Source organism: Cynoglossus semilaevis, chromosome 17 (genome assembly GCF_000523025.1).
Source record: "Cynoglossus semilaevis isolate Cse_v1.0 chromosome 17, Cse_v1.0, whole genome shotgun sequence".
Classification (NCBI taxonomy): domain Eukaryota; kingdom Metazoa; phylum Chordata; class Actinopteri; order Pleuronectiformes; family Cynoglossidae; genus Cynoglossus; species Cynoglossus semilaevis.
In genome coordinates, this window is record NC_024323.1 from 15,811,767 (window position 1) to 15,820,546 (window position 8,780).

The window sequence follows — 8,780 nt, forward strand, 5'->3', positions numbered from 1 at the left end:
GGGACTGGAGTCTCTCTTTGATAGAGTTCTGAGGTTTAAAGGTTTGGAAACAGAGGAGCTTCATGATCTGGACTCACAGTCGGCCAAGTCCAGGGTTTATATAAGGAGTCCAGTGTGTACACACACACACACACACACACACACACACACAAGTATTTTTATATGTGGTGTTTCTATATGGGGAGGGGGGTCCAGTGAAGGACACGGTCAACAAGTCTGAATGTGGGGACAGCAGTTGTGGTCCTGCTCATGGCCTCACAACTGCTGTCCCCACATTCATCGCTCTCGTTGCCCTGGCTGTTGTTTCTTGTTCTGTCGTTGTTCTTGTCTCCTCTCTCTCTCTCTCTCTCTCTCTCTCTCTCTCTCTCTCTCTCTCTGTCAGTGTACTGGAGCCAGGATCGGGGGAAACTCATTTTGTTCATCCCATGTCTAACGTGTGTTGCTCAGCTCTAAGAATAGGCTGGTTCTTCAGAGTGACCCTGACCCTGACCCTGACCCTGACCCTGACCCTGACCCCTGCTCTCCTTCGTTCTTGACGACCGTTAATTATTTCTTTTGTTTGTTTTTTTTTTCCTCCCCCCCAACAGCGAAGGCTGAGGGACGCTCCTGCGAATACAACGGGCGAATCTACCAGAGCGGTGAGAACTTCCGTGCGGGCTGTGAGCACCAGTGCACCTGCATCGATGGAGCCGTGGGCTGCCTGCCCCTCTGCCCCAGCCATCTGCCCCTGGCGTCTCCTTCCTGCCCCGCACCCAGACTAGTCAAGGCGCCGGGCCAGTGCTGCCTCAGCATCGACTGCCGCAAAGGATCCGCGGCGGTGCCCCCGGCCCACGGACGACCCCCACCCCCGGCCCACCCACCTCACCCCTTTACTCCCTACCTGCCCCTCCCTTACCCCAAACAACACAGGAAGTTATACCCCAAAAAACTCAAAAAGGAGAAGAACTCCATGGGGAACGAGCTGGTGGAGGAGGGGGGCAAGTGGGACGAGCCACGTGGAAACAAGCGGCTGGCGGGTAAGAGCGGCTGCCGCCATGTCGCCTCAGAGCGCCGTCTGTTTCCGCCGCGCAGTAAAGCATCATGTTTATGTTTTAACCAGTTTAGCCTGTGAACACACAGACAGCCCTCAGTGTGTGTGTGTGTGTGTGTGTGTGTGTGTGTGAGGCTTGTTTTCCACTGGCTCCTTGCACACCAGAGGTTCTCTCCCTCACCCAGCTCTCCCCCCTGTAATCACCTCTCTGTGCGTCACTGTTGCCCCCTGACTGAATGAGGCCTGTGTGCTGCACCTCTGCTTCTCCGCTCTCTCGCCCGGTGCCACCCTCTCTCCCGTTGGCTCTCTCGCCGATGGTTCTGCTCCGACTCTAAATTCGAATGCGTCGCAGATTAACGCTCTTTTCTCACACATTGTATCTCCCCCCTCTTCTCTCCCCCGTAGCCTGGAGTAAGATGGGAGACCAGTGCGTGGTCCAAACTACTTCCTGGTCGCAGTGTTCTCGGAGCTGCGGGATGGGCGTGTCCTCTCGTGTTACCAATGATAACGGCCGCTGTAAGATGATGAAGGAGACGCGTCTGTGCAACGTCCGGCCCTGCAGCTCCATGTCGGCCCCCACCAAGGTGAGGGGGGGTGAGGGGGTGGAGGGTATTATTATCTTGGCACATGTACAGACCCCCCCCCCGGCCCCCCCACAGCTGCTGTGGCCGTTGTTTACTGTTTACTTCAGGGTCAGACGACTCCAGAACTTCACTGGTCCGACCGTTGTCTCCAGTCGTACAGTAGAACTGTTGTCCACAGAAATAGACCCCCCCCCCACACCCCCACTGTTCATGTGCTCCAGTCTCAAACCCTACCTGTTACTGCCCTCTCTCTCTCTGCCCTCATCTGTTTTTCTGACCTTTCCACCCTCTCTATACTTAACTGCCCCAACTTTAGCTCTGCAGCCCACGGTTCAGTCATCAGGGTCGTTGTTGTTGTTGTTGTCGTTGTTGTTGTTGTTGTTGTCCTCATCGTGGTCATGTCTCTTCTGTTGCCCCCCCACAGAGAGGCAGGAAGTGCTCCCGCACCCACAAGGCCCCGGAGCCGCAGCGTCTGTCCTACGCCGGCTGCAGGAGCACACGTCTGTACCGGCCCAACTACTGTGGCGTCTGCAGGGACCGCCGCTGCTGCTCGCCCCGTCGCACACGCACGGCCAGCGTGACCTTCGCCTGCCCCGACGGCGAACGTTTCAACAGGTCTGTCATGTTCATCCAATCCTGCAAATGCAGCGACCGGTGCAACCACCTGAACGAGGCCGCCATGCCGCCGCAGCGGTGGCTCTACGGAGACACGCACAAGTTCATGGACTAGCGGCGTCCTCACCCCCGCCTACATTCAGACTTTGACTCCCCCGTAGACTAGAGTAGCTGTCCCTAGTGTAGAAAGGTGCACGGATCACCATCAACATGAACTGGGTTGTCGGATGAGGAGAAGGACGGCTGTTGGACCTGAAGACCAGCAGCGGTTCCTGCTCCGCCACGCTACTGTGGACGGACGGAAACAGACGACACGTCGTCCATCAGATGTTTGTCAACTTGGACTTTTGTGAGACAAACACAGACGCCTCAAAGTCCAGCCGTGGACCATGTGGAGCTGCTCACCTGACCTCTGGTCAGCTGACCGACGACTGACAGACAAGAGAGCGACCACAAAGATGGAGGATCACGTTCTGACCATGCTTTATTCTCCCTTTATGGTGTTTTTTTTCCTGGGTATTTATTACTGACACGGACGTGGAGTTGAACAGCCGAGAGCTGTCAGCCGTCAGACTGAGAGAAAGACTCCTCTCCACAGATACCAGGCTTGGCCCCCCCTGGTGGTCACAGTCGCACAAAACAAGTACAATAAAGGCTACAGGAGAAGAATGGAGGTGCATGCAGGAGACTGTGTACTTTCCCTGAAGAACCCAAGCACCAACGTCACTGTTGGGTGGTTCCAGTTGACACACCTTACGGCAGCCCTGACTCATGGCCGCGGCCTGTAGAACTCTCTGAGTGGAGACTCGGTCGATGGAACCATTGAACGCCTCCGAGTTTTTCTACCGTCTCTAAGTTTTAGTCTCCATTTGTTGTAAACGTCACTGTTGTTGTCGTCAAACCAGTTGTTGCTTTTGTAGATGCTGTGGGATTATGGGAAGTTTAGATGTTACGGACGTCGTGGAGCAGCTACAGACTGGATGTACAGACGCACTGGTACCTTCTGTGTCGCTCTACCTGCTGTAACGGGGCGGGTCTTTGGACCCACGTGTGCCGATGTAGTTATTGTAGATAAGAACAAAGTGAGGGTTCAGATCCCAAAGATGGTCCAGCGCCAGGGTTTGAACCTCTGACGACTGTACGTGCGGTGGTGAGCGTTACAGCCAGCGTTCATCATCAACTCCTGCTCTTTAATGTTCAATATTAAAAGATTCAGACCAGACCCAGAGCTTGGCCTCCGACTCTTCTCTGATTGGTTCAAGTCCTCCAGTGACCTGGACACTAAACAACAACACACCTTACATACTTCATGACTTCAGGTCTTTTTTTACCCAGAATGCTCTCTGCAGGGACTCCTGTTCACATTGTTCCTCTGACGTTTTTATTTAAAGTATTGTCAATACACTGCCAACAGAAAGATTCCCCTACCTACCGCTAGAGGGAGCAAATAGCCAGTGTTTAAAACAGTGGGTTCAAACAGAATCGATTCCATTCTCTGCAAATCCCCATTAAAAAACGACTGCATTTGAGCCAAAAAAACCAAAAAAAAAAACCAAAAACCAAAAAACGACTGCATTTGAGCCAAAAAAAACAAAAAAAACCCAAAAACTCTTTTACTACATTGTGAAATCACAGAACCAACGTTTACACCACCGTCAACCTTACGTTCACACCACCGTCATCCTCTGACGACACACCAGACCAGATTAGTTTGAACACATCCGTCCATGGACCATGGATGTGTCTGCTCCAGTAGAACTGGGCTTCAGTCAGAACCACAGAGTGCATTCATCAAAACCAACGGATACTTTTAGTCATAACACATTCAGAATAAACTGATGACCAGAACAGAATATAAATATGTATATATAGATAAATAACGATATATAATAAATGACATTTGGCCGTCGTTAGTCTGAAATGTGTTTTAATATCTAACAAAGACAAAATAACAGATACAACTTCATCAGACAGTGTGCCAATAATTACAGCCATATTAAAAATCTGAACGTGTTCCACCAACCATCCACACGCAGAGACCTGCGGTCTGAGTCACTACTTGGTTTGAGGCGACTCTAAAGATCAACTGCTGGTCACAGATAAAAAACTACGACAGGGGTCAAAGTCAAAAGGTCAGGGTTCAAACCTACGTCGATGTCTGGACGACAGAGCCTCACAGAGAGCACCACCGCAAAAATGGGATTTTATAAAAAGGTTTAATTCGAGCATAAAACAAAGAGTAAAAGACAAATTAAAAATCAATCACACCCGCGACCCCCCCACAAGAACACTGACAATAAAAAAAATAACGCACAGAGCTTTTAAATCAACAGTGAAGTACTCTAATTCCAAATACAAGACGCAGGATCCATGGAGACGTGACTTCAGGTGGGCTGGACGACTCATCTGGACTGTTCGACTGGGGGAGGGCAGAGCAGAGGGGGGGGGGAGGGGCAGAGGGGACGACAGGGGAGCCCCAGCTGAGCTGAACAACTTGAACAGTGCTAACGTTGTACATGAGAGCAGCAGCAGCAGCAGCTGATATGGCTGTCAATCAAACCTCAACAGCCTGGTATCAGAGCTGTCGTTGATTTGGTGTGTGTGTGTGTGTGTGAGGACTCACTGTAAGAGGAGATGTCAATCTCTTCTGGTAGCTCGGCCACATTCACCTCAAAGCGGTCCTGAACGTCGTTCAGAGTCTTGGCGTCGGTCTCGTCGGACACAAAGGTTATGGCCAGACCTTTGGTTCCAAACCTACCAGCCCGGGCCACCTGACGGGTAAACAGTTCAGAACACATTTAACACGGGTCAGAACATGATGATGGAAGTTCCTAAAGATTCCTCAAATGTCCCTGGAATCTCTCACCCTGTGTAAGTAGGTGTCAGAATTCTCAGGCATGTCGTAGTTGAAGACGATGTTGACCCGCTCGATGTCCATCCCTCTGCCAAACAGGTTGGTGGCCACCAAGATCCGCCGCTGGAAGTCCTTGAACTGCTGATAGCGAGACAGTCTGGGGGGGGGTCAGAGAGGAGGACATTAACACAGCTGCTGGGAACACTTCTCAGATCCACCTCTCTGTCCGTGTGTGTGTGTGTGTGTGTGTGTGTGTCCTGGTCACCTCTCCTCCTGAGCCATTCCCCTGTGGATGGCGATGGCAGGGAAGTTCTGTTCCACCAGAAGCTGGGACAGCGCCATGCACCGCTGCACTGACTTGACAAAGATCACCACCTAGAGGCAAAGAAGAGAAGTGTAGCTTTAATAGAAGTCGTGAGTGAAGATGAGGCTGAAGGCCTGGAGGAAGGTCAGGGGAAACCACGTCACAACTCTACAATGACAGGTTCGAGACGTCCAGAACCTGAACCACCATCTCGTACCTGGTTGAACTCCAACACATCCAGGAGGTCAAAGAGCTTGCGGTTCTTCTCACTGTCCTTCAGCTTGCAGTAGTACTGCTGCAGACCATGAAGCGTCAGCTTGGTCTCATCATCCACAAACACCTCCATGGGCTGCAGAAAATAAAGTGCAGTGTGTGAGCAGCGTTCCAGTAAATACTACAACTACAAACAGTACTGCTTTAAAGTACACACTTACATCCTGCATGAACTTGCGGCACACTGGTCGAATCTCCTTACTCAGAGTGGCACTAAACATCATGACCTGCTTCTCATGGGGCGTGATCCTGAAGATGTCCTGCACGTCACCTCTCATGTCTGCCCCAGAGGAGAGTGAACAGACGAATGATTTAAAACAAACACCGTGGGAAACGTGCGTTGGTCACAGGTGAAGACAACACACACCTAGCTGTTCCAGCATTTTGTCACATTCATCCAGAACAAAATGCTTCACGTTCTTTAGACTCAGGGTCTTGCTGCGGATGAGAGCGAGGATGCGACCTGGCGTTCCGACAACAATGTGAGGGCAGTTCTTCCTCAAGACTTCTTCGTCGTTCTTGATGGCCAGGCCACCAAAGAACACCGCTGCCTTCACTGTGGGCATGTACTTGGAGAACCGCTCGTACTCCTTGCTGATCTGGAAGGCCAGCTCTCGTGTGTGACACATGACCAAAACAGACACCTGGAGAAAAAGACAAGCCTTTAAAAAACAACACCAAACTGTGTTTACATCATCCAAACATGTGGCGTTCTCCTAGGACTTGTACGCAAAACAATACACGACTACATTACGAACCACAGGGTTTCGTGTGATTCACATTGTAAAATATAAAAACAACAACTAACCTGTCCGTCCACAGGCTCAATCTGCTGCAGGGTTGCCAACACAAAAACAGCGGTCTTGCCCATACCAGACTTAGCTTGACACAAGATGTCCATGCCCAGGATAGCCTGGGGGATACACTCGTGCTGGACTGTAGAGAAAAAGACAGAGCGCATAAGTAACCATTGCACAGACCAATGACTCCAACAGACAACCCAGATGGGCAGAGACTGACGGAGACCGTCTTACCTTCAGATGGATGCTCAAAACCACAGTCGATGATGGCACGGAGCAGCTCTGGTTTGAGCAGGAAGTCCCTGAAGCCAGAGCTGTGGATGGACACGTAGGAACCCTTCACCTCCTTTTTACCTGCAGGGGCAGCACTCTCTGGGGCTCCTTGTGGCTCCTCATCTTCTTCGTAGTCGAGCAGCTCGTGGTCAACATCATTCTCAGCCATTGTGTTTATCTAATAAGTACACATACAAAGGCAAGTTCATTTACAGACATCCATCTGGTCAACAATGACCACAGTCACCTCCCCCAAACACAGCGAGGTCAAACAAAGCCCACCTGTTGTTGCTACTCCCACGATACGTTTACATGGAGATAAACATGTCCACCCACGGTGTTGAAACGAGAATAATATAAACATACATTTTAAGTAATTAGTAGTTAGTATCTAAACAAAAACAACAAAATCGAATGCTAGCCATTTACTAGCCTAAACGACACGATATCAAACCGGTATGAAGGGTAAAAACCACCGACGAGAAGCGCGGCCCAGAGTCGGGTCATTAACGTACAAAGGAAACGCTTATGTCTTTGTTTACCTGCTCAAACTTTTTAGCGGCATCACTTAAACTGAATCATTGTATGATGAAATGTGCGACGATTTCTGCCTAAATAAACCAAACACATTAATAGGTTTCAAACTGTAAAACACAACGGAAATCACGCACCCCCCTTGTCCGGTTAGCATATTAGCCGTTTACAACAGTTGAAAGCCATTGTGTTGCATAACCATTGCTAACGTGGCAAGCTAAATCGTCAAACGGCCATTGACATAAAATACCGCCTGGCCGTATAAATTTACATTAAATAAACGAAAACATTTCAATTTATGCAACGGGAGAACAACAGGGAATGTTACGACCGACGATTCGGAAGATTACCTAGCAGGTTGCGCTAACAATTGCTATGCTTCAAATCACTGGCCAAGCTAACATGACTCTAGCACATAAATACATTCGTTAGCTGCGTAGGGAGCAGCTAAAGAGCAAACTCATCTATATCTACATTTTAACTAGTTCTGCAACGACGACGAAACAAAGCATGAAAAACATTTTTGTGCCGATAATTTCTTTGCGTTCTTACCTTTTCGGTGTCAGTTAGTCACGTCCAGCCTGAGATCACAACCGCATGGAAAGGCCTCAGTTGGTTTATACCACTAACCGGAAGTCCCGCCTTCTCTGATGTTCGTTGAGCTGATTGGCGAAGTTGAATGACTATTAGCAAAAGCATTGATTCATTGGTCGAAAGCTGTTCCGCAGTCTAACGCCGTTCAAAAAAGCGGGACGAGACAATTCAGACTGTAATATATTGTTTAAATGTATTTATTTTTGTTTATTTGACATTAATTTTGCTTTTAAAGTATTCTCAGTGAAACATGTATTGGTGGCCACAATTTCGTTGGTGCATAGATGAGAAGTTATTTCCTTTATTTTGACGAGACATTTATAAAGTTCGTTATTTATATGTAAAAGCACCTTTAAAACCTTAATTCCCTGCTAATACATGGTCTTTGTTTATCACTGTGACAATGACAGGTAATCTCCAATGTAAAATATATGTTGTTCAAAAAAAGGTTTGGGAACACTGACTCTGGTGGCGTTGAGTACACAGAAATGTTGCTATTGACTGCCCCCTAGTGGAAACATTGAACACCTGCTAGACAAAATGAAATGCATAAAAAACAAAGGGAACGCAAAGCAACAGAAAAACGGCGGTGGCATTTTGAAAGTCAACAGAAATATTTCTTAATTAGACAGTGTATTTACTAAAATAATAAAATAATTCGTGGTCATTTTATTTAGATAAAAAAGAGATAAAATGACAGAGTAATGTCTTACTAGTGTTAGGTCTCTGCTATATGTTCATTATATTTGTGACTCCAGAGCTGCAGAGAAGCTCCACTGTGTTGGAGAGAAGTAGGGGAAAATGTCAGACTTCGGTGGATCCTTTGAATAGGCATCATCTGTTGAAGAAGAACCGCTCAGGTGCTCTCTGACATGATGAGGCAGAGTAAGGAACAGCCAGTCCTCCACCAGGAGACCAC

The 8,780-nt window shown here is 48.7% G+C and overlaps 3 protein-coding genes across 3 annotated transcripts in view; 1 reads left to right on the top strand and 2 right to left on the bottom strand.

Moving 5' to 3' along the window:
- The window catches only part of LOC103393678 (protein CYR61), a 6,530-nt gene extending 2,762 nt beyond the window's left edge, over positions 1–3,768 (top strand). Inside the window, exons 3-5 of the mRNA XM_008330727.3 lie at positions 582–1,016; positions 1,436–1,614; positions 2,039–3,768. Coding sequence (XP_008328949.1) covers positions 582–1,016; positions 1,436–1,614; positions 2,039–2,344 — 920 coding nt within the window. The 3' untranslated portion in view covers positions 2,345–3,768. The remainder of the gene's footprint in view (positions 1–581; positions 1,017–1,435; positions 1,615–2,038) is intronic.
- A 371-nt stretch (positions 3,769–4,139) lies between these two features.
- ddx39ab (DEAD (Asp-Glu-Ala-Asp) box polypeptide 39Ab) lies at positions 4,140–7,952 on the bottom strand. The gene is made up of 10 exons (XM_008330726.3): positions 7,820–7,952; positions 6,695–6,911; positions 6,469–6,596; positions 6,028–6,304; positions 5,822–5,940; positions 5,605–5,736; positions 5,349–5,458; positions 5,096–5,240; positions 4,853–5,000; positions 4,140–4,648 (listed from the first exon to the last, which is right to left on the bottom strand). Exons 2-10 carry the CDS (start codon positions 6,900–6,902, stop codon positions 4,632–4,634), a joined length of 1,284 nt encoding a protein of 427 aa, XP_008328948.1. The 5' UTR covers positions 6,903–6,911; positions 7,820–7,952; the 3' UTR covers positions 4,140–4,631.
- A 101-nt stretch (positions 7,953–8,053) lies between these two features.
- LOC103393676 (volume-regulated anion channel subunit LRRC8D) overlaps positions 8,054–8,780 on the bottom strand; it is a 5,627-nt gene continuing 4,900 nt past the window's right edge. Inside the window, exon 8 of the mRNA XM_025064574.1 lies at positions 8,054–8,780. This exon is cut by the window's right edge and continues 38 nt beyond it. Within this exon, the coding sequence (XP_024920342.1) occupies positions 8,602–8,780 (179 nt within the window). The 3' untranslated portion in view covers positions 8,054–8,601.

What these genes read in the sequence shown, in the direction of transcription:
- ddx39ab (XM_008330726.3), bottom strand. Translation starts at nt 6,902, where the DNA reads ATGGCTGAGAATGATGTTGACCACGAGCTGCTCGACTACGAAGAAGAT. An exon ending in TTTTGAGCATCCATCTGAAG is followed by an intron (nt 6,597 to 6,694) that starts GTAAGACGGTCT and finishes TTTTCTCTACAG; the next exon opens with TCCAGCACGAGTGTATCCCC. An exon ending in GCCGCAAGTTCATGCAGGAT is followed by an intron (nt 5,737 to 5,821) that starts GTAAGTGTGTAC and finishes TATTTTCTGCAG; the next exon opens with CCCATGGAGGTGTTTGTGGA.